General features: G+C 34.2%; 1 protein-coding gene across 5 annotated transcripts in view; it reads right to left on the minus strand.

Moving 5' to 3' along the window:
- Nucleotides 1-27,036, minus strand: part of sky (GTPase-activating protein skywalker) — a 60,930-nt gene that overhangs the window by 29,851 nt on the left and 4,043 nt on the right. For all 5 annotated transcript variants that reach the window (XM_013325710.1, XM_013325711.1, XM_013325712.1 and 2 more), the window contains exon 3: nucleotides 13,666-13,868. In XM_013325710.1, the coding sequence (XP_013181164.1) occupies nucleotides 13,666-13,868 (203 nt within the window). The remainder of the gene's footprint in view (nucleotides 1-13,665; nucleotides 13,869-27,036) is intronic.

Consider the following 27,036-nt stretch of genomic DNA (forward strand, 5'->3'; position numbering starts at 1 on the left):
AAGAAAAAGGAGTCTTTTCTTGAGCGACTTTCATTATAAATTTTCAAAAAAGAACTAATACGTGAACAAAAAACCGTCGAGAGAGAACAAAATAGATGATATTTCTATGCGCAATTGCTCAATGTTTGTATTAAAAAAAATGTTCTCCAAATAAAAATACAAGCAGCAATTTAAAAGAATAAGGTTTATGACAATTGAAACGCGCAAAGAACTAAATGCGATTGCGAAATTTCGTCCGAAAATAATGTTGGATAAGGATTGAAATAAATACGCTACCAACGTTATACCTCTCGCAAATAAGATCGATGATACTATTTCGGTCGGAGCGAATCCACAAGGCGGATTCCGTCGGAAATAACTCCTCGCTACATACAGCATCGCACCGAACGCCTGTAAATCTTTCGTGGCGGCGAGTCGATTGTGAAAAACATACCGGCCACCTCGACAGCAAAACGTTACGTCACCGGCCAACAAACTGAACTGTAAACAATGGACCGATAACGCCACAATAAATTTATATAAAACTTACTGCCGCTCGTCACTCCATCCGCGCAGAATTAAAAAAGCCTAGATCTTCTTAGATCTTCTTCCTGGCTATGTTCTAAATATATTCCAAACAGGGAGATACATGCAGTCGCTCTAGAAATACATTCCAGCAAACATCCATCCATCCAAACATTCGCATTCATAATATTAGTGAGATCGAAAATGTACGCATAAGAGATCCAAATACCAGATCATGAGAAAGCGAACTAACAGTGCAGTGGCATTTAGTTTCATAAGCTACTATTGACTGACAGCTGAATAAATAACATGACAAGCCTGGCTGAATATACTCGCGAAGCCACAGAGTATAAATTGGAAAAGGTTATGCATTATGCCCAATGGAAGGAAAGTTTTGTTCTGATCCAATCAAAATAATTTAAATTAAATTATTCCTTAGCTAGTAATAAATCCAAATTCGATACCTTCCATTTAAAGTGTAATGGTATTTTGCTACTAATTTTCAATTAATCTCTACTGCCTACCCTATTACTGATTGGTGTGCTTTTTTATTCTATTTATAAGTCAGATGGACTGACATGTTTATTCCACGTTGGTTAGTTTAACAAATGTTAACCTAACTACGATAACGTTATCATTACTGATAGTGAAAAATACTAAGTAAATAACCAATGCAAACAACAAACTTAATAACACACAAAATTAAAGTCAAGATTTTTTTAATCATACGGGTATCAATTTGGCCAGATACATCTCTTCTCAAAGATAATGTACAGGTATCATAACAGTGGAAACGGTAAACTCAAACAATGTCATAAGTATTCCGCCTAACGGATACATCAATTACAAAGTGTTGAGACGGGCTCGATCGTGTGCAGCGACAATTTCCGTATCAATCTAGACTAGCGCAATGTAAACATAACTAGATAACCTCCGGCGTTGTTTACTGCGCCTAGCTTGATTGACAGCGCGATATATTGAGATATATTTGACCTGCGGGCTATCTGTTGCCTTTGACTATAGAGAAACAGACTAGGCAAAAAACCGTAGTAGTCTTATCTTACTAATATTGTAATGCGAATGTTTGGTTATATGGATGTTTATTAGAAGGTATCTCCTGAACGAATAAAATTTCTCGCTAAAATTTAGCGTATATGTGGAATTAAATCTGGAAGAACACATTGGCTACTAATTAACTTTTTTAATTCTGCACAGATGAATCGCGGCCGACGGATAGTAATATATAAATTCTACCACTTTTCGCGGGGGTGAAGTTAAGGTGACAATCACGCATTCACACATGTGAACTATGCGTTTCACTTTGTAAAAAGGCATACAGACTAGCAGATGTAGAACTTACAATTATTTTGAATATTTCTTTGACAAGGGAATGAGCGCGTTTAACAGGTCCTGTCTCTTAAAAGTCAAAGTCTGTAACGAAGCGAGATTTCTGCAGTCCGCTGCACTATACTGTTGAGTTTATCTATATGTTTTTTAGGTCATTTACGTTTAAGCACTTCGCAGACACCGCTTAAAGTGCTGTTATATTTATTTTGTAATCAAAACTGTTGCATTAATACGTAATATAGATAATTCAAGCTTCAAATATGGTCGGGTTACCCAATAATTTTTTGTCGAATCATTTATACAGTTTGTAATTTTACATGAAACCTAAAACAGAATTATGTAAAAACTGTTTTCATTACTTCTAAATTATTCAATAATATCAAATCACAAAGAATTGTATGAAAATTTATATACGTTTTATAAAATACGCTACGAAAATAAACGAAAAGCTCATTATCCACCGTGTCGGAAAGGATGAAAATATCAAAAGGTCGTGGGCTAAAGGCTTCAAGGTCGAATGGATCCGGCGCGTGGTAAAACCTGTCCGTCAACATAAAGGGCTCGATGACTCGAACACGTCAGAAAACATTGAATTTAATAAACGTACGTATTATTTTTTAATGTTAGCAGATGTTTGTAAATTTACTAATATTTCATATACCATTCCAACTAAGGTTTAAGCTTGTGCTAGGACACGGTTTACGATAGTGAAATGGCGGGATTCGGACCTCCGACCTCGTGATCGGAAATCCGTATTCTTAACCATTAGGATATTGACGCTTAATAACACAAATAATAAACGATTGCCTAGATTTTTATTGATAATAGTATTTATCAGTGGCTTCTTTTTTCACCCACCAATTTAAATAGCAAGTTTATTTTGTGCGCATTTTTAATTGTATTTACAAGTGGTTTCACTTGTTACATACTACAGATACATGGATATGTTTATCTCCCTTGCGTAATCCGTAGCGAGATACTCCAGGAATAATTGCGCAATCATTGCGTAGAAATGTCTCAAACCCTTGACGCTCGCGTTACATTGTATCAAATCTGATTCAGATGTAAATGGCAAGAGAATTGCTAATGGTGCATTTATTAAAGTGGAACGCAATGTACCTTTTTGTGGGTTTATAATGACACTAGCTGTCGTGAAAAAAAACATGACTATTTACTGTATGTGTCGAGGCCCGTCTCTGCTGGTGTCAATATTTATATTGATTTGATAAGCACAAGTAATAAAGCAATATTTAAATTTCAAGTATTATAGAGATCGCTTTGCAACTGAACAAAAATATTATAAATCTAAGATAAGATAGTAGTCATGATCCAATGTAATACCTCAATGTTAAATAATAAAAAAACATCGATCAATATATACATACATCTACGTATCTGTTGAATTAAACAAGCGTGGTTGTTTTAACTATTTATTGAATAGTTACTAAATAATTGAAATTAAAAAAAATAGCGTGCGTTATGGTAGCAAACACTTATGTCCAATGAATAATTGTTGCCAGCATAGGAAAAAAATTGTACTAATTTAAATGTTGCCAATACAAAAACAAATTATTGAGAATGAAATAAAAACAATTTAATAATCTATGTGTATTAACTGAACAGTATCTAAGTAGCTTTTATCCTCTCCCTAATTTTGAGACGTTCAGATAGTTCTGTTCTGTTCTGTTTCTTGTTTATGGCTCTCCCTCATCGGAATGGGCCAATGTCAACGTTCCGATAGTGCTGGCGTCTTTATTCTTCGGATTAATCAGCAAGCTTTAAAATATAATAATAATAACGAAAAAGCACTTTTTCCTTATTTGCGTAAACAACTTAATATACGAATTTCATGTTGACCGTAAATTTAAAATCCATGTCATAATATACAACAATTTAATAAAAAAAAATCTGTTAAAAGAAACTAGAATAGAGCACACGTTGTTCGATAGTGTACATATTATGAAAACAACTATTAAGCTACTGCTAATTAGACCGACTGAGCGAAGCTTTTGATTACAGAACATCGAACACACGATAAAACATGCAAGCGCGCATTAATAATTATTTAACATCAACATATAATAATAACTCCGGTTGCTGTATAAAGATAGGGAATATTTACTACTTATATATAATAAATATAACATCATTAATTGTAATACAATATACAATGTCTTTTATGTTGACGCAAATTCTTAGATGAACTGTAGGTTGCTTGAGCTAAAATACTTAGGTTGTTTAGGAAAGTTTTTTCCTCTTTAGATTTTCATCACTCGTTCTAGTGCAAAGAAAATAAATTAATAGATTAATTATTATTTTATTACTAAGGTATAACATTTAAAAAAGTTCTTGTATATACGTAAAATCAAGCAATCTTGTAAATCGGTAAGTCTTTACTTTGTAGTAACACTTAAATCATTATTAAGTCTATATTTGTACGTGATAATTAAATGATCAATTGACCTAGGTCGTCATAGAATTTCAAGGTGGATCGGATCACAAACGAACGCGGACGTTTGGTAAAAATTGGCAGAGCATGTGACATATTACAAAGATGCCAAATGTTAATCCGATTATCGATGTGCCAGTACCTGATTAATTTATTGTCAAAAACATAATCAATTTTCTATTTTTTTTTTAATTTAATAAACGGTGCCATAGGCACAATTTAACATTTATTGATGTCGACTCGCCTCTTTACAGTCATTCAGAAAAAAACCATAATAGCATGGAACTTATTATTGTTATTGCATTAAATAATTCTAGTTTTATATATGGATTATCATAGCCACGTCTTGCCCATAAAGTTAGATTAAATTTAAATTACTAATCGTCGGTTTCTGAGACTAAAATCCCTATAAAAACATATGAACATCCCTCTCATTATCTTTGATAAAACAAAGATAAAACAATGTATATATCCAGGGATTTTAAACTCGGAAACCAACGACTAATGAAACATTAATTTATAATCTACACTGTTCACTAGTATTTAATGCAATTTAGAATGAATCTTTGCAACTGTGGGAAACCTCACTAACCTTAATGCATTTAACACATATAACAATAACAAAGAGTGATCGAAATTAGGCAGAGTTCCAAATCAGTGCTGGCAGTTTCTCAATCACATAAACAAATCGAAAAGATTTCGGAAACTGTTCTACGGACGTAAAGTCAAATGTTACGATATTATTTTGTATCTTTTATCTGTCAGTCACTAGGCAAATATCTTGCATTCAAAATTCAATGCAACTTGCACATAAATATGATTGAATTGCAAATGACTGCCGTGTCCGTAGGCTCGAGCGTCAATAGCGCACAATCCACGCGTTTTGCGTAAATCGACATTGCTGGCTTAGACAATCTGAATAAAATTACCTTGTTTTATTAATATCGTCTAGACATGTGATTTATTGAAAACGTATTTAAAGGTAAAGTGTTACTGGAAACGACGAATACAGATAATCAAAGTTTTTGTAAACTTAACCATTCTAATATGTTAAACTAATACGCTACGAAATACTTTATAAAAAACATGCCAGTGTTATCATATCTTATCTATAAACTACTATAAACAAGAAAACAAAAAGAATTACGATAAGTTATCGCTACTTCCAAGCTAAAGTAGACTGTATTCATTCCCTTTAGTACAAATTGGCACAAGCATCAGGAGGCTTAAAAATGAAAACGGGAAGCATCGAAGACATATCAAGATTTTCGGGAGGAGGCACGAATGCTAATACAGGAAACAATCTGGTTTGTTCCTTAATCGTCTCCGTAAACCAATAAACCCCACTTTCCTCTTTCGACTAATCCTGCCGACTAGTCCCTCCCTCCCCACTCTCCCCACCTTGTGACTCGTTCATCGGACATACAAGGACATAATGCGTGAAATCTTTTTCAAATTCGACAAACTGATAATAAAGGCAAATTAAATTAACTGCAGCGCAAAAATTCACATGTTGTATGTAATCTAATTTGAGTATTTTTTTTATATTACTTCAGTTTATATTTAGAGTTACTAGAATATTCTTTAAACGATATGGGGATAGTACACAAACGACACCGAGACTGCAACAGCTGCGAGCTGGAATTTACTAGTTACATATTACAGCTGTATTACATTTGAAATACAACAAGATTATTATTGTGTCCTTTTTGCTTTTAGGATTCATCCTATTGGAACATCTATAGTCTTTGGTAGTATATTATCAAAAGAAAAGTGTTTACTAATTTTATATCAGAGAAAATCTGATAAGATAGAGCATCTCACAAGAGATAAAGTGATACATTTTAGTCAAACATCTCAGTCAAAGGTTGTATATTTTGCATTATTGCTTTTAGACGCGCAATACACGAGGAATTCGATGATGATGGTTTAACGTTTCTGTCTTCTAGAAGAATTGTCTACAATTTTTCCTTATAAAAAAAAAGAGTAATTTTTTATTTTTACTAACATTATAAATGCGTTTTTTTATTTGGACACAAGTTTTTTTTCATTCGGCGCGGACATCTAATAATTGAATATAGGATAATAGTACCTTAACTTTTTATTCCCGACTATTGTTGCTTAATGCGTTTTTAGTCCAATAAAACAATCATAAATTATGTCTTGAACATATCGATTGATATAAATATGAACAGTGGCAACACAGCGTGTAAAGTGCGCACGTGACTGCCGTGTACCAGAGGTGAGAAAGCAAAGTGAGCTGCTATTCTTGGACTTGGCTCGCGGCCACCGCGCACCGCGTTACCTATGCAAGACAATTAATGCCTTCTGGGATTTTTGTAAAATGTACGATGTTATTTTACTTTTAATGTCAAATTTGGTGCCAAGACTAATAATAGCCGCAGAACTTGCCGCAGAGTGGAATGATTACGAAAATTGTGACGAAACGACAGCTTAATGAAGCGTACTCAATAAAGTATTATCTTTTCTCACCAAATCAATGGTTATATTTAGGATATGGATCAACGCATTGGCACCTTTATAACTTTTGCTTTGGCAGCTTTTGTGTTAGTTAAACGTAAATATAATACGCAGCCAAAACATTAATCTTTCATAAGAAATGTAAACAAATCAAAACTAATTATTGAATTCAAGCGTCAATAGCCTAATGGTTAAGGGTACGAATATCCGATCACGAGGTGGGGGATTCGAATCCTGCCATTCGACTATTGTCGTAAACCATATCCTAGCACAAGTCTTAAGCTTAGTTGGAATGGTAAAAGAAATATTAGTAAATTTACAAAAAAAATGTTGAATGCTGCTGGGTCAATTTTTAAAATTGTTATCCAATATGCTCGCCTTTTATACAACCAAACATTGGATATGACTAAAATATGCACAAAATGCAATATATAATAGCAAACACATAGATTGTAGATGCAGTACCTTCATGGTATTGAGATAAGTAATTGAGAAATATTATGAAAAACGATTGCTCTATGTCAAGCTATAGGGAAGACATATCGCATCGTCATGTAGACGGGGGCGGAGCAGGTAAGGGGGGGATTGAGAGAAATAATTATAGATAACACTGTTACTAATCTCCATGAAATGAGTGATGACCGACAAATGACAATAAACAGATTGGATTCCTCAAGATGTGTGGTTGAAAGAAATAATATGCTTACCTTTGTCCAACAATTTATCTTACTAGTCTTACTTCTAACTAATATCATAAATGCAAACGTTTGGATGGATGGATGTTTGTTTGAAGGTGTCAGAACGACTCAATCCAGCTGAAATTTGGCATACATGTAGACCACAGTCTGGAAGAACACAGAGCCTACTAAGTATTTTTTAGTTCCGCTAATAATATAATTAAAAACAATTGCAATACATGAACGACTTCAATGCATAATCCCCAAAACAATATCATCCGATTACTTTATATGGTGCAATCAATATGATTTACAAGGAAATACAGATAAACGACTAACTGTAAATAATGCAAGCTTACAACTGACATTAATAGCATTATTGCAAAATAGAGGTACGTATAAATTTTTTTTTAAAGAAATATTGTACTGCATCTGAACCGAGTACTCAGAATTTTAGTTTTCTGGATATGGTAAATAGTAGGGATAAAAATAAGACCTTTAAAAAGGTATTAAAAACTTACAAATCTAAAGTCTAACCATACATGAATGTTTAATAGCCAAAAATATCTCCAACATTACAAAAGTCATCGCATCAACGGCGTCCTAATTACAGCGACAGATATCAAAACAGTTATTAAACTAAAAATACAAAGCGTGAATTAGAACCGGCTGAAAGTGAATTCATCAAGAAGAGATTTAGCAAAGGCCCGGGTTCAATTAAAGCCGCGCCGCACCAGGCCGGCATAATCGGATTGCTCTAATAGAATTACGGAATCCGAAGACGCAAAGCGCTCAACGACAAGCGGATTTCACTGAATATTTCATTTAATATCATACTCCCCGTCTTTAATATTGCACAGAGTAAAACATCAAGGTTATTTTTGTTTAAGTCCCATTAAATATTACAAAGGGATCAGGAAAGGTTAAGTTGGATAATGACAGATTTTCCATCGTTAATATCGGCATCCCGATCAATATATTCGATAAAGATAATAAGCAATAGTCTACTTTTAAAGTCTCGCGTCTATTTGGAAGATGTAATGCTTGGAATAATAAATCGACCATGGGAACTATTCTGAAAATGACAACAATTACAAACACGTATTGTGATTAAAACAGAGATGTGTCGGATGGCACATGGTCGAGCGCGAGGTCAAGGCGGCGCGGCCGTTGGCACAACACATGATGTCTCTCAACAATGTGATTGAAAGACGGCAAGGGACGCGTGCCGAAATACGATACTGCATAATCCAGATTTTAACCAGAACAATTGTTATTCGAACGAAAGAGCTAGAACCAAAATTTTACATGAACTACATTTGATGGCAGAAGTTTTCTAACTTTTTTGCTATCAATAACAACATTCTTTAACAAATTTGTCAAACCATAATAATACACCAGTAGTCTATGCAAAACAATACAAAATCAATTTTAGTCACAAAGATATCAAAGATTACGGTAGCTGCATACATAACACATAAACATTGTGTTCGGAAGTGAGTACCGGAATGGTCACAACAGGAAGCGTGACATCAGCTTGGAGGCGGATATTTTGAGATGTGCATGCCTTTGCCTTCGCTTCTCAGAAAACCGGAATATTGGCGAGCGACCGGCGCGTGCCCAACTGTTTGACTCATCGCTAACGTTCTCATTGTGTTTGTCATCGAGGAGTTGGATAAACAAAATCATTGATCTTTGAATTATCTTCATACAGATTCGGTATTTAAAAAAAAAACAGCGTTTTGTTAACAAACCTTTTACTAATGCCTGCGAATTGCGTTATTTAAGTAAAATAAGGCTGTTATCCGTTCATTTGGGACACAAAATAACAGAATTCACCATGATCTGAATTTATTTGAATATTACAAAGGATATCTAATAACGGACTTAGTATATTAAGATGTAATATAATTTTTTGGGCTATTTACTGGAGTAGGTACATTTCTTATGCATGTTTCGCGACCTTCAAGCGAACATTCGGTGTTTACGCTTTGTATTACGTTTAGCTTGCAAATACTCCGCGGCTTTTATCCTAATGGATGAGGTTAAATTTAGCATCAAGCTTAGGTGCACTTTAGGATATGTATTATAGAAATGCCATAACTTTTGATCAGATAATGTAAACAAAATAAATATAATAGACAGAACTATTATATTTACATACTGAAAACATTTACATTGTAACAACTTTTTTTATATTGTTTTTACGTGTCAATTATTATTATTTTCAACGCATCATTTATACATAATTATTTTCAAGATATATATACTAGCTATGTATATACAGTGACTGTCATACACATGTACATATAAAATTATGCGCACAAACGAAGGTGATCGGGCGTCAGTTGACGAGGTGCCAGCGCGTGCCGAAATAAAGTTTCATAATGCACTCGGTCGGTGAAAACGCCTCGGGCAAGTATTATTGGCAAATGCGAGATATCATAGAGCGCTCGGTTACAATACAGGCATCACCAAGAGAATTATCTCTCAATAAACTGATATAAAAACGGCTAAACACTCACGTATATTCGTACGGTGGCGGCACCGACTAGTTTCGAGCCCATCGGAGGCCCTTCATCAGGATGAGTCACTTTGTTAGCGACGGGCCGCGTCCCCGAAATAATACCAGTACCACTCATCCTGATGAAGGCCCCCGATGGGCTCGAAACTAGTCGGTGCCGCCACCGGACGAATATACGTGAGTGTTTAGCCGTGTTTATATAATGTCTCAGGAAAGTTTGAATAATTTAATGAATTATCTTTCAGTCTTAAAATCAACGAATCCCGTCTTTTGCCAATCAAATTTATAGATTTACTTTTCCGCTAAACAACTGTTTACTAAGTAAATTTTTTACCATTTAGCTCAACAAAACAACACATCAAAAGAATTTTAATAACTTTTAGAAACAAATCAAGCTCATAATTTTAGAGTGTTACACAAGATCTATGCAAGGTAAATTATCCTCTTAATAATAAAAGATTTGAGAAGTTAGAAAACGATTACAATTGTATTTACGTTTAAAGTATATATTTAATGTTGCCACGTGTTTGATCCACTCTTACACGCCGTAACCTTTAAACGGGCTGTTTGTTTATTGATTACTATATAATAACACTATCAATAAGTAATATATTATCTAGAACATGAGCTTTAATGACATCGAAATTTTAAAAACAAAGATATATTTACGCCTATTAAATACTTTACATACAATCATTTTTATGGTTTTGTCATACAGTAAAATTTAGAACTTTTTTATACATCAAACACTAGCTGTCGCCCGCGACTCCGTCGCGTGGATATATAAAAAACTTAATTAGTGTAGCCCACCCATCCATCCATCCACATAACATCCATCTAAACATTCGCATTTATAATATTATTAACTTAAATAGCTCTAAATAGCAGCTCTTCAAGGCTATTTGAAAAAAACGAATAAATAGTATCCTATGTCCGTCTCCTGGCTCTAAGCTACCTCCTCACCAATTTTCAACCATATCGGTAAAGCCGTTCTTGAGTTATAAATAGTGTAACTAACACGACTTTCTTATATATATTAGATATATAGATAGATTTTAGAAGAACATTTTACAAGAAGGTCCCTCTATGGGTCTGAAATTAGTCGATGCCTTCACCAGATTCACTTAAGTGTTACCTATTGTTAAATAGTATATTTTAGACATAGTAAAATTGTCTGATACTATATTTTCCCATATGTGTTCATATGAATTTTCTCCCTTTTCGTCAGTATGGATAGCCGGATGGTTAGTAAATAAATTAATGCAAGTTAAGATTAAGACAATGACGACCTCCCCGCGGTATGACGCATTCCAATACGCCAGTCTGTATGTGCGTCAGCCGAATTCTGACATTAAGATTTATAGGATAAACGTTTTAAGATTTTGATTTATTTCATAACAAAAACATTGTTAAAATAGCGCATCTATGGATTAGCCGAAAATTTAGATTGCTGCATCATTTTTTTTTCTTATAAAATTATGGTAAACTAGCTGTCCGGCTCCGTCCGCGCGTAATTAAAAAAAAACTAATAAGTAGTCTATGAGTCCTTCCAGACTATGTTCTATACGTGTGCCAAATTTCATCAAAATCCGTTGAGCCGATCCGGAGATACCTTCAAACATCCATTCATTCATCCATCCATCTCAACATTCGCATTTATAATATTAGTAGGAAATCAGATAAAGCGACGTAGTGATTAATTACATCGTTCTACTAAAACAAAGCAACTTACTTCACAAAAGCTTTAACCGACATCTGAATAATTACATTTGAATTTAGTTAAAAAACAATACGAGGAGTTTAATTACGAACGTGTACAATTTACGTTCAATTTCCCGAGGCATGGCTTTTGTATACCATTGTTTTCAACATAAATTCGCTAATGTAATTTGTTTTTAGCTTTACAATACAATACAATTGTTTCTAAATTGAGGGCATTCATCCCAAATTACGTTTTTGTAATCCGAAAATGTAATTTGATAAAAATTTTCTTTTATCACTTCTTTTACATTTTCCAACAAAACATTAAATTTAAATTATGTCTATACAAATTTTAAATTATGTATCTAATTACATATAAACTGTATGCTTAAAAATACTTTTTAATTTTAACATAATTATCTTACTACGATAGTTTATCGATACCCTCGAAGTAGCCCTTTGCCTCTTTTTGCTTTTATTCACGAAGGCTGAGGCTTAGTTTAATATTATATTTCTACGTTTACTTGTACAGTACTCGTATATTATCTAATATCAAGTATTACTATTTTCCCGCTAAAACACGCGTCAGTATTCGCCGACAAAAACATAATCGCTGCGAGGCGCGGTCAAGACAATGAGTGGACCGAATCACTTGCTGTAATCAATACGCACCAGCTGTGCAATACAGGCAACCTACAAAATAATAGCTTTTATTAAAACAAAATAATTTCACATTAATTAAAAACAAATAAAATGCTAATCGATGAAAATACTTGTAGTCTTTCTATTTTAACTTCTCGTAATTTTAACTTATGGTTTTAATAGATTTTCAAAATCGATTTTGTACCCGATCGATATTATACATAAAAACTTTTTGATTGTATTTTTAATACCGTTAAAAACTATAATAAAAAAATGATGAAGACCTTAATACTTAAGCCTTAATTACAATAAATTACTTTTGTAATTCATTTACCAGCTACGAGATCATACAAAAGCAATATTAAAAAAAAGTTTGTAGCAAGCCTTAGCGGGTTGTTTGGATCGCCGCATTAATTGTGATGCCGTGCGCGGCGGATGGATGCGCGTTGATGTCGTACACACCGCGCGCCCGTCTTATGTAATTGTAGAAACTACACACTACAATGCTTTACACTGTACATACATTTTGACAATATATTACTTCATATATGTTATTTAAAAAGATACAATTATTTTTAAATAGATTTCCGAATTTATTTTATAATTAACTATTGCTTCAGTATATATCAATCTTTAACGACATTGTAATAACATAGTAGCAGAGACGATGATAACAAGGGAAAAACAAGCATCTTAATGAAGTTGAACCAAATGTATTGTTAAAAGTAAACAAAACAATCACGTATAACTATGACAAATGAAAGACAATCAATGATAAACGAAAATACGAAAATGCGTCGGGATGTAATTTGTTCATAGTTTAAGTGTTGCGATGTGTCATCAGCGACGATAGAAGCTGCTATCTTATCTTCATCTTGTTTTCGGCGAGCGTCGCGCTCCACTGAATCAATATCGCCGACAAACAAAAGCGCTAGGAAACATTTTGGGCGACCACGTGACGTACCGACTTGCACGCTGTAATTTCATCTCGAAGCGGCCGTCACGTACGCGCTTACTAACTTGACAATGGAGACCGCACTTAACTAACCTGACAAGCGATCTTCATCGCATCGCATACTTACACTAAAGGTTATATTAGCTTGAACGAGAGCTTTATCTTGCGAAATAGCTTAAGGCTACCTGAATGAATATTACGTCCTCGATTCGATGACCTTCGAATCGAATACCTACATGTTATCAGGGGGCGCGGTATCTCAGCAGAATTCGGGCGGCGACGAACAAAGTAAATACACGAGACCTTGACGTAAGTTTTAGCGAGATAAAGTGCACGTTATGATCACATTAAAATAAAAATAATTATAAAAGTAAGGAGTACTGACCTGCGTGACCATGTCCCAGTAGAAGCCGTCGAGCATGGACTTGCCATGCTGGTGCTGTCTGCAGAGCGCGGGCCAGAGCGCGGCTCGCACGGGGCTGTTGATGGGCCAGGAATTTTCGCGGATGACAAGCTTGAGGTCGCGCTTGCGGCCCTGCTGGAGGAGCGGCTGCACCTCCTCATAGGTCTTGAGGGGCGCCTTCTTGCCTGCGAATAAGGGCGAGGGTAAGCACTGCGTCCAGACCGGCGCCGGCGTGTGGTCGCGCGCGAGCGATTCGTCGCTCGGAGCACGAAACGCGGCCGGCTCTATGTACATGACGGCTCGATCGCGTCGCACATGCTTCCTGTGCGCGCGCGCCGGCGGCACTGCCAGCCGAGCGCCGCACAGCCGCCAGCCTCCGGCCGAGCGCGCGATAGCGCCCCGGCACAACCGTACCTTGTTTATCTGACCGTGCAACGCCGCCGTGGCCGAATAGGCCCCGAGCGCGATCTAATCTTCTCTAACAGATAGTTGATAAAAAAGCACTACCTATGAAGTTATAAAATTTTATATCTATATAATTTAAGTTTTAGTTAAATAATGTCAGGTAGAACATGACTATTAAAATTCAAAGATGGGCCAAAATCACTAAAAGCCCTTAATGTCATCTTCATTTTTCAATGTTATTTGTTTTATTTTACTTCGTATCATACGTATATTTCATAACAGACATACTCGGAGAACTATTGAATATGAGGTCATGCAATATTTCTAATTGCGTCGCATTACCTAATTGCTTAGCGTACAAAGAAAAAAACGGTCTACATTGACATTGTAGTGTAAACACAGTGGCATATCAACATGCAGAAATACAGAAATAGTGGTGGAATGGTAGCAGGAACGCACGCGCACCGCTGGACGGTCGCCAATGGTACACAAGTGAGTAATTTCGTGTAATCAAAGACTTACGATTTATTTATAAAATCACAAAAGCACCAACACAAGTAATTCATACTGGATTCTTAGTAAGAATGTCAACTGTCATGTAGAATGTGATTTTAGGAAATCAAATGGTGCACATGCAGATATATATTTCCGTGCCAATGATTTAAAGTATTATTTTTTTCTCGGAACCGATTTGTTGTTTAACTTGGCTAAATCAATAAATTTCCTTGACTTGCATCACCTAACAATATTGTAATAAAATAGTATAAGTACGTAGGTTTAATAACAAGAAGATAAATACAGAAATTCTAAAAACTCTAAAACTCAGAGGGGCCGAAAGAGTTTAACAATTATCATTTGTCTCCCCTGTTGTATCTTCTATACTCTATTATTTATTCTAACACCGTCTTTCGCTCATACCTTACCAATTTAGCTACTTACTTATGCAAAAAAAATGTATTATGTTACTTTAAAATCAATAAATTAAAAAGTAAACATATTAACGGGTCAAAAAAGCCCCGTAGCAGCGGCAGTGTTAAGCGACAGATAAGACGAGGTTATCTAGCCGCAGTCTCGGCAGTCGCGGCGATTATCACTACGAGTTAATTTTAAACAGTTTAATGAAAGAGTCACAACACGCACACCCGTCACAATTGGAATTACAAATATTTTCGACATAAACGCGAAAATTCTCAAACCATAGATAATAAAAGTTTAAATAAAATTATAAAATCACTTCGTTTATATCTAATTAGAGCTTATTTTTGCGTCGATACATGATTAGCATTAAAAATATTAAAATAGTCGGTACATAATAACAGTTTTTATGTACTATTTACCAACATTTACGTAAAGTAACTAAAAGTTTAAACGTCTGTTAATACGTCGTATATAGAGGGATATAAAACAACCATTTCTTTTAATCACAGACATGTGAAAACTACAATAGTTTCGTATACAAATATTTGTAAATTGGATACAACGAATAAACAAAGTAAAATTATTAAAAAAAGAAATAATTAACCAACAAAGTAATTTCTAAAGTACACGAAGTTAATTAAAACAATTTAATTTAACAGTTGTATTTTTTCTTAATGAAAACTACAACATTATATAAACATATGGAAAACTAATATTTTACTGTCACAGAATTACTTCTAATCAAAGAGATAACTCTACATCAGAGGAAAATAAATATTAAATAAAAAGAAACATACAATAAAAAATATAGCAAACAACAATCGCTAAAAGAAATAAATGTAAACATAATACAATTGACCGTTGCAAAGTTTATTAAAAAGTAAACAACTATTGAAAAAAATAGAACGTGATCGTAAGAAAATAATACAGATCACGAGTTATCAGACATATTTTAATTTATCTATATAAATAAAAAACAATACTGACCTTACGTTTGTACACGACGACTACAAACTTTTAAGAAACTTCAAATTAAATCCGATTAGACAAATCCAGACTATAAACAAATAGTCTTTATAATTAAGCTCAAAGTACTGGCATATTGTAATTTTTTTTTAAATAAAGTACCAAGATTATTTAATAGTATACTCGGCATCACATTCAAAATGGGTCGGACTTTGAACAACGTTGTCTTGGCGATCAAAATATATGCAAGTGGAAAAAAAAGAAACATGAATTTAAATCGATACATTACGCTGTATTGGGCGCTATGTAGGTTATCTGCATGAAATTGTTCAGGTCGATAACACCGTCGCTTGCATAACACCAACATTCTATTCAATTCCTTACACACTTTCCTCTTAACGTTACAAATATACCTTCTTCTAGAAAAAAAAACTTCTCAACTATTTCATTTACGATAAGCGCATTAACCGTGGGTTTCTGAAACCGAAATCTCAGTTCAAAACATATTGTTACCTCTGTTTTGTCAACAATGATTACGATATAATTTAGAGTTTGTGGTCTCAGAAACCAACTACATGATTTATCATCAGTTAAAAACTTGTAACCTAAGAGTAGCACCGTCTTGTCTTCATTGGTTTGATAAAACTATGACAACATATTCTTGATACTTTGCTAATCGAAATATCAAAAACTAATTGTCGTCCGAGACTCTGCGCGGAATTAAAAAAAAAATAATTAAAATAATATTTGTAAGAAGTAAGATGTGTAAGTAGATGTCAAGATGTCAGTAAACAATTAGGAATAAATTTTACATTTTACTCTAACAACATTTATTACCTCTATTGTAAATTATTAAAGCGGATCCGTACACTGAAATGCTCTTTTTACTTTGATAGTTTTGACAAGACACAAGAGTTACTAAGATAACGAAAAGGATGATTAAATGTTTTTGTAATTGTTTCTGCAGTGAGAACCTTCTGTTATTGTGTCAAAAGTGTTAACAGTGGCAATGCCCGCTTTAACATCTTCGCACAAATTGGCCCGGCTCGTCCGGTGAAATACCACGACCACACAGAAGACAGACGTCAAGTGGAAGCAATTCCGCGTTTCGTCTCATGAGTGTGCGTCCCGGAGGCCTAATTTAGTCCCTTTCCCTTCCCACCCTTTTTCTTATAAGGAAAGGGAGGGAAGTGGAAGTGGACTTTCCGGATGAGAGGATACATGGAAAGGGAAAATATTTTCTTTCTGTGCATCGTCTCCTCCGTCGATTAAAGGCAACGCACATGCAATTGCATATGTCTTTGGGAAACGGTCACTTCGCTATTTCAGCGATTTCAGGTGGACACTCGCTCGTTTGCCACCTTATGATATAAAAAAGACAACAATAGTAGTATTAAACATATAAAAAGTAGATACATATTCATTTAAAAAGCAATACTTTAGTTATGTATTACGCTTATAAAATAACCAATTTATTTGCAACTTTGTGCGCTAGCTCATTATCAGAAACAAAACAATACTCAATTAGAGCTTGAAAACTAACTAATGTAAGGCCGTGACTTTCCGATAAAGAGGTTTCATAGCGCATTTCATTCATCAAAAGCCATCTCACGCGATCTCTCTTAAAAATAAATCATTAATAACGAGACAAGGGAATTATAAACACTAAGACATCAATCAGTAGAATAGATATTAATTAGTGAATAATTCACTTAAAACAGCCTTTTATTTCATCTCAAAAAGAGACTCAGAAACCGTTAACAACATGAAAACCCTATCAAAAAATTCTTAATCTACTTCCCTTCTATTGATTATGGGTGGATGTTTATTAGAAGGTATCTCCAGAAAGGCTGCATGGATCTGAAATTTGGTATATATGTAGAACATTGTTTGGAAGAACACATAGCCTACTAATTAAGTTTAACACCGCACGGACAGAGTCGAGGTGACAGCTTGTAATACCTAAATATTAGGTCACGTCAAACAGAGGCGCGACCGCTGCGCAAACTGTAATAAAACATTATTGTTTACACTACGGGTGATCACAGCAGCAGCTATAAAATCATTAGAGCGGATAAAATTTATATTTAATGGTAGACAAGAACACTTAAATTATCTATAATCTGTTACTCTACATTAATTACATCGAACAATGTTAGAATAGCTAATATTGGTTTATTACATTAAAATACAGTATCAGAACTATTTGAACGTCAAAACCTGTAAAGGATTTTATATGGAGATATTTATTATTGTTTAAATGTAAAATTATTTCCACTCATAAAAAAAAACATTTATATAGACAGTTGCATTTGAAGAAACTACTAATTTTAAGTTTTTTTTTATAATTTAATCTTAAATTTTGTATGTGTAAGTGTTAAAAAATTAAAATTAAAAATCTGTTGAGAATATCCGAACGTTTACTAAAGCGCACCAAATGTTGCCGTTTTCCCGCTAATCGAGGTGCGACTGACATCTACCGAGATTGGTTGCAACGCGTAGTAATTAAATCCGGTGACTAATACTCGGCGCGATTCGATTTCCCATCGCCATTGAGAGATGGCACCTCTGTACATAGTTTATCAACACAAAATAAACTCGTACGATATAATGTTAAATACGAAACTAAACAGAAACCTTACATTTACAACCAATTCGCTACTAAACATATCGGTTGAAATATATTTGAGAGTTAATTTAAAGCGTCTATTTTGAATCGAAAGTAAATCATTATTAGGTTCATTTATAAATCAAGCTTTTATTATAAAAATATTAGTTAAATAAATATGTCATATAAAATGCATTTTGGCATTTCATAAACTTTTTTATGTTGGCAACCACGAGTTTGACATTATGAGTGACAGACATACTGAAAGCATTTGTACGTACAATGTCAAAGAATAAACATTTATTTTCATTTAATCGATTAATCGATATTTTATTTACAATATCTGTTCTATTTTTCTTCATTCGTAAATATTCCTTTATACTCGGATTGTAAACAAACATTTAATAGCGAGATATCTATATATATCTGTTTATTCATTTTTTTTCGAATTCACACCTTGAAGAGTTGCTTTTTATTTAACTTACTAATATTATAAATGCCAATGTTTAGATGGATGTGATGTGGATAGAAGGATGGGTGGGGCTACACTAATTAAGTTTACTTATATATCCACGCGGACGGAGTCGGGGGCGACAGCTAGTTAATAATAAATCAATTCAATTTTAAGAAGCAATTAACATTAAATCATGACTATACAAAACAATTGAGTCACTGTTGGAACTACAAAGGCGTTCTTCGAAGAACCGCGAAAATTCTTTAAAAGATATAGGAAAATCTCTCGCAAAACGTTTCCAAGTGCCAAGTGGCGTGTCCCAACCGCGACGATGTTTCATTGCCGAAAAACGAGGAACACAATTACAATCCAAAAATAATTAATACATTTCATACGTTTATTATTTTTAGACGCAGAAGCGTCTAAAAACCGTTCAAAGTACTGCAGCTATTTATTATATTGAGGCTTTATTGAGGTTTAATAAAGAGAAAGAGAGTTTTAACCTACATTATTTACTCATCGTCCGATTTGTTAATATTCTCCCAACTTAGGAAAGTGTAAATAATTAATTGCAAATATTTGCCCTATCCATTCTTCTAACAATATTTACAGGCTTATGGCCACGTCTTCGTTAAATTTAAAAAAATAGTAAATGGCCTATACATTGTTATAGACTATGTTCTACACCTGTGCCAAGTTTCATCGAGATCGGATTCCGATCACGTGGTCGGGGGTTCGAATCCTGCCATTCGACTATTGTCGTAAACCATATCCTAATACAAGCCTAGAGCTTAGTTGGAATGGTAAAAGAAATATTAGTAAATTTACAAAAAAATCTGCTAATATTTTATTTTAAAAAAATAATGAAAAAAGAGATACGTAATAGAAACATCCAAACGCAGGTGCTAATATTTACCAGATAAGCTTCCTTTATTGTAAACCTTCGGTAATATCGGTGAATCCAGTTCTAGTTTCTCGTTAGTTTTAAACTTCGAAACATCTGTGACACGCCTCCGACATATTTGTAGCACACCGATCCCAGAGTCAAGTTTCACAGACAACACACAAGTCATCAAGACTATCCATTTTCGCTGACAGTGCGTCTCGACGAGCAAGAATTTGTCATGTGAACTGAACAATGAAGTACCTAGGGTAATGGATATTCCATTGATATTTTTTTTATTTTTTTTACGTCATATATTTGTGTTAAGCTTTCAGATGCATATTATTTTATTTCTCAATCTACATGAAGGGTTAGGGATTTGACGAAAGAGGAAACATTCGCTTTCGGTGCGTCCCCTCCTCCGTCGGTTGAAGGTAGACAACGCATCCGCAATTACTGATGTCTATGGGTAGTGGTTACATTTTATACTAAAAAAAAATACGCTACTAATTACGTCCAGACAGTGGGCGCGGCTCATAAAATCTATCAGGCGACTATCCCACATAAAAAAATTCAATAACACGCTATTTTCGCAACGTATCGGTTACGCAACAATACATAGCGGCCATTACACGTAAGAAGAATTATTTTCATTGTCAATAAACAATTTATTGCCCGCTTTAGTTAATAACTCTTTGTTCATTAATCTTATTTTACAACTGAAATGATATACGGTACATCACAAGTGCATCTAGTATAAATTATCTAGTTATTCCTTCTAGATTTAAAGCTTAACCTATTCTTGTTTACAATTTTATTGATAATAGTTTAATTGTGATGCATCTCCCTTCAAGTAGTTATCTTAAGTCAGACTATAAATTAAGACAAATAATTTATCTTACTAATATTATAAATTCGTATATTGAGGTGGATGGATGGATGAATGTTTGTGTGAAGGTATCTCCAAATCTGCGAAACAGATCTCATTGAATTTGTTATAGTTGTAGAACGTAGTCTGGAAAAACACATAGGCTACTAATTAAATTATTTCTCAAACACGCGCTGACGGAGTCGCGTGCGACACCTAGTTATAAAATAAAACAAATTTCATCTTTTGAAGAAATGTAACACGAATGCAATCAACGTGAAATTAAAAGGGATATAAACAGTTGTGAGAGAAATCGGATGTGGTAGTTGTTAATGATCCGCCGGTGGATATGGTAATGTAACAATTTAGCTCTTGATTTAATGATGTACTCAATTCTATAACAGATGACATATGCGATCACACGAAACATTTTCAAGACACGTTAACCCTTAATTCGATCTGGTCCAGTGTGACGAACAACTATTTTAAAAAAATCTAATGAACTAGTTTAGAGAAAATTACGTAAGCATGACTTTACTTAAAAAAAACTGTTTTTTTTTGCTACAAAAAGTTTCGTCGAATTAAGGGTTAATCCTTAGTTAAATGAATTTCTTGTGCATTTAATAAAATTAGTAAAAAGACGAACACTTAACTGGGAACGAAGTTTTTTCTTTAACTGTAATAAAGCTCCTATTACTCCTATATCTGCGTAGTTAATTTAAAAGTATGTGACTCAACAAAATAAATATTGCGTAATAAAAAACACAGGCTTGAATGCGTTAACAAACTATACAACACACGTTCATTCATAAAGGATACCAAAGGGTTCCAAACTGCGCACCTTTCGCCAGGTGGCGTAGTCCCCTAACCCGCATTCAATTTAAATGGGGATTGTATTGCGCAATTCTTTTGATTAAAATATGCCTAAATAAAACGCAATAACGTACTTTTATAATGTCAAGGTTTTTCAACACTTAACTCACTTTCGGATATAGATATGTATGTGGGGCATATTCATATAACATACCTCAGTCCATGTAAAGTAATTATTTATTTTAAAGACAATTAAATTTATAGCACAAAACAGGAAATAATCTATCATACTATATAAAACATTAGTTAAACAGTAAATCTGTAGATGGGCAAAGATAAAATCTCGAGGAGGCACTCGCGATTAGATTATTTTAAAATTATTCTGTCACTGCTTGCCGATTACATTGAGATAAGTAAAGTTCCTTAGACCCTCATCAATTTAAGTGTCAAAAGTATTGTGTAGCTAGGTTATCGCTAGAGATTTTACGTAGGGCTTGACAAAATTAATACACGGATTTAGAAGTTACTAACCAAAAGTCCTGGTTGCGCAACATCCGAGAGTGGACAGGGGTTGCGAGTGCCGCCCAACTTTTTCGCCTCGCAAGAGACAAAGGAAAATATGGAGAACTGATCGCCAACCTTCGCTAGTCGGAGACGCACCTCAAGAAGAAGAACCAAAAGCAACTTTGTCGATCGAGTTAATTAAAATTTAACATATCGATAGGTTCATTTCTTGATAATAAATTACCATAAAAATGTATTATATTTATCACGAAAGTTACCAAAAGCTTTGCCACTTTAAACTACTCTAACTAGCATGCACTATTAATTGTTACAATGATTCGATCCCACGACCTTTCAACCCGCGACCGTATCCTAACCACTGCGCTATAATCTCCGGATAAAAACACAAACATACAATTAAAGTGTATTGTTTTTGCAACATAATATAAGTGTTAGTACTTAAGATACACAACAGAGTACACTCAGGCGAGATTTGCGCACTGATAAGGTAACATTAGTCGAGATGAGGTGTTTGTCTCTATTGATAACGATCGCACGTTGACCTATATAGAGCGAAGATAATAACCACATATATACAAAGATTATTTATAGATAATATACATGCAACTCTGAATATAAATTGCATACATAAGAATGAGGTCTACAGCATCATTTTAGCGGACTTTTAGGTCATAAGTTACAAGAAGAAGCTATTACCGCATTACGGAATCCCACCCATGGAGTAATTTAAGAAGAAAACGGGTGTTGACAGACAGACAGATAGATGTACGGACAACAAAGTTACAAATATAATTCTACTAGTATCAACAGTAAATAATGGTTATCTTTGTTCATATTATTTACCTACACTCCTATGTAGTTAAAAACATTTATACAAAAATAAAGTTTAGTTAAATAACATATGGACCGATGACCTGGTCAAGGTTGCGGGAGTGCACTGGATGCGAGCGGCACAGGACCGGGCATTGTGGCAATCGATGGGAGAGGCCTACATCCAGCAGAGGATAAATCTAGGCTAATTATGATGATGATGATGAAATAACATAAATATTAAACAAAGATGTAAATTTAGGTAGGTAGGTATTGATAGAGCGTTTGGCGTCATCTTTCATGACCTGTGCGGATTATTTTTGGAGTAAAATTACCTCATAAGTTTTACAAGGAAAGCACGTGGCAAGCAATCTATGGCGGAAAAATATTAACCATGTCATAATCTGTTGGGTTTGGAAACCCTATCTATATATAAAAAAAACCTTAAAATTTTGAAGAACAACAGAATGAACAACAAAGGAACAAGATACATATCAAACTTGTCAACAAAATTACTAAACGCGAACGTATATTGCATACACTAAGGCAAACAAAGACAGAATCAAAATAAAATAGACTAAAAGGCGATGATAGTTCAATTCAAAATTATTTAGAATATTAAGGGTCGATCTTACTATAATAATATTATAATGCGAATGTTTGGATGCATAGATGGATGGAACATATCTCCGGAAAGGCTGAACGGATCTCGATGAACTTTAGCATACATATAGTACGTAGTCTAGAAGAACACATAGGCTAGTTAATAAGTTTTAATTCTACACGAACGGTGTCGCGGGCGACAGCTAGTATTTAAATAAATTAAGAGAACATTTCAAGGTTACACCGAGATAAACCGTAGACAAAGTAACACAAATAAACGCACTATCGCGTCGTGTGTGGCGAATTCGTTTACTTAAAACAAACAAGGGAAAGTTTATCTACCAACTAACGTACTACTTTCACATAATTGCCCACAAAACGTACGAATTCAAATCAAAATTACAACACATCGTGTGCCGCCATGTAATTAAGCGGCGAAAATGTTGCAACGTATACATGCCTTAATTGTTTTAAATAGAAATAAAAGAATGCAAGACTTTAATATCAGATTTAAGCAACGATTTCTTTTACTAAGGTAATTAATTTTTTTTCTTTAGTTTTCCTTAAATTTAAAAGGAAGTAAAAGAAAGAAAATAGTCGCGTCCTGTTTATAAACAATTATAAATAAACATCCTCAATTATCCTGTATATGGGTACTGTTTTTGACGAATATACGTATGTTCTTTCCAATGTAACCAGCAGCCTAAACCAATGGAATGATTTTAAAATGTATGGTACTATTATATTAAATTCCCTGAAATGTTATTATTACGATCACATTATTATAAATCATAAAAAATAATTAGGAATAAATAAATTAAAAATAAATCCATATAGTTCATTTCCATTGGTTAATTTAAAGTTTTTAATCAACAGCCTTGTAAACAAGTATGTCACATTAGTGTTATACACGATAAGGGCCTACGCTTTGCACTCCAATGGCCATCACGTCATTAACTTTGAGGTGACTAACATTACAGATGAGAATTGCAATAAAATGGATTATAAGTGAAAGCTTTTTAATTAAGAGAATGCTGACATAACAAAGTTGACATAATTAAAAAACGAAGTGACGATCGAAATGACATGAGGACATAAACTGGTATACCAACCCTACATAGAGTGTGATGTACAGGGGTGATGGTGGAAGAGTAAGGTAAACATTGGGGACACATTTTGCATAAAATATACTTTTTCAGGACGAAAGAAGAGCACCCTATACTATCCAACAATGTTTTTGTGTACCACTTTACTGATAGACTACTCTTTCAGATTAAGGCTTCAACACATCTATATATGTACAAAAAACAATATATTTAATAATAAAAAACAGGAGTTTTCATTATAATTTTATTGTATTTCTAACTCCATCTTCTAAATCAATCACATATTTATAGTATCCCATATAAACGTATGTGCTATGTCTACCAACATTCTATCAGTATTTAAGTTAACATAACTGGTTTCTATAGCTGAATAACCATCATACAAATTGATAGAAATTATATTATTACTAATATAACTGACAATAACAACGAGGCCAGCAACATAGTAACCTTTGTGCAAAGCCTACATATAACACCTTTACTACAAAGAAACTAAGCGTAGATTTTAACTAGCGATTTTTTTTTACATTAGCCTTACTAATCTTACTAATACGATGGATGTTTGTTAGGAAGAAAACCCGACACTATGCCGGGGTATCGGCGCAACACTAGCCTTATTAAAATGTCAACGTTTATATCCCCTCACTAATCAATCTGACACTTGCCTTGGTACCGAAAGCACTAGATTCGCGCCAAAGGATTCTCGCTAATAATGTCTTAAAGGTATATCCAGGACGGTTGCATGGATCTCGCTGAAATTTGGCATAGATGTAGAACATAGTCTGGAAGAACACATAGACCACTAATTCATTTTATTTTCATTCCGCGCGGACGTAGTCGGGGTCGACAGCTAGTTCAAATATAACTGAACAACATCTTGTAATCATTTGCTCGTTTACCTCATTCGATCGTGATAAAATTAAAAATAAAGAACATTGAAAAAGTTCAGAGAAGATATTGGCTTTTGGCCCAACGTTAATAGCTTCGATGAAAACAACGGATTTAATTTGTTGAATCATCTGATCTCGGTGTAGATAAACTGTGTAAAAAAACTCAACGTAATCATTCCTGCTAAATACTGGCGACGTGATCAGATGCATGCAAATATAGGAAATGTTAAAGATATCGTTTCCTCTTACAAAAGTCAAGGAGAGTTAAGGCGAATGACATGTCAGGGTAGAGTATCTTGAATAATGCGTTTGTATATCAAAAATTTTAGCAGACAAAATGCATTAAAAAACCCATTGTAAGTGTTAAATACAGTACAAAAGATTAGCAAAACTACAAAATAAATTTGACATTGGCTAGTAATTGTTACATACAAATAATCTTCACATTTATCAAGTAACCAGCTTGCCCACGACTACATAACCGCGGAATTAAAAAAAAAACAAAGTAAGTAGTCTATGGTGTCTTTTAGATTATGTTCCAAATTTTGTCAAGATCCATTGAGCCGTTCCAGATTTACGTTGCAGAGTTACTGTCGAGTTGTTAGCAAACATCCATACATCAATCAATCTAAACTATCGCATTTTAATATTAATAAGATAGTTGGCAGGTTATCTATGTTGCTAATTTTCAGTTGCATTTTAAAATAAACCATGAACATAATGTGCAGTGTATCAAATGTGAGCTATTGTTCATGTGTTTGCCGCTCATGTGTACATACGGCGACATATTTCAAAAACAATGCTCGCACACCGCTGTTTCTGGAAACTATTCAACCGCAAGAAAGAAAACGGTGTATGCAGTACTCGATGTCACCTACAACCAGCTACTGATTGAAGCCACTAAAGACTCCTTTTTCTTAATGCTTAATCCTTCAAATAACACAAGTTAAAAAAATTAAACCTGTGTACCTTTCAGGATTTTATTGTTATCCATGTTTTTTCAAAACAATAAAAGGGATGACAGTTATTTGCGTGAGCACCGTTTTCATCACTTCTAAACTGTTGTAATTCGATTTTACAGGCTAAATAACAATAACATATATCCGGAATCACTTTACCGTACACGTGACATACTATGAGTACAATATAAACCGTTTTCCTTGCCTATCACTTAGCAACAGAGCTGCCGCGAACGCGTTAACCGATCACCTTACAACAAACACATGCACTGCAGTATTCCTCGAACACAACTACACCAAATACATAGAAACGAACCTATCCATTTGCCATAGTGTTGGAATAGGTTAGGTCTTCATATGCACAATCTGTGTAAAACAAACCCAGTCAAGAAGCCGCTATTCAGTCTGTGCATTTTCGAGAAATTAAACTGGCATATTTTAAAGCATAAAGAGGACTTAGGGTTTTCACTGGCGAAACATTTATACGAAAACATATCGCCTTCCCTCTCATTCCTGAAGAGAAAACTGAGAAAAAGCAATGATAT

The sequence above is a fragment of the Papilio xuthus genome, unplaced genomic scaffold (assembly GCF_000836235.2).
Source record: "Papilio xuthus unplaced genomic scaffold, Pxut_1.1 DF824655.1, whole genome shotgun sequence".
NCBI lineage: Eukaryota > Metazoa > Arthropoda > Insecta > Lepidoptera > Papilionidae > Papilio > Papilio xuthus.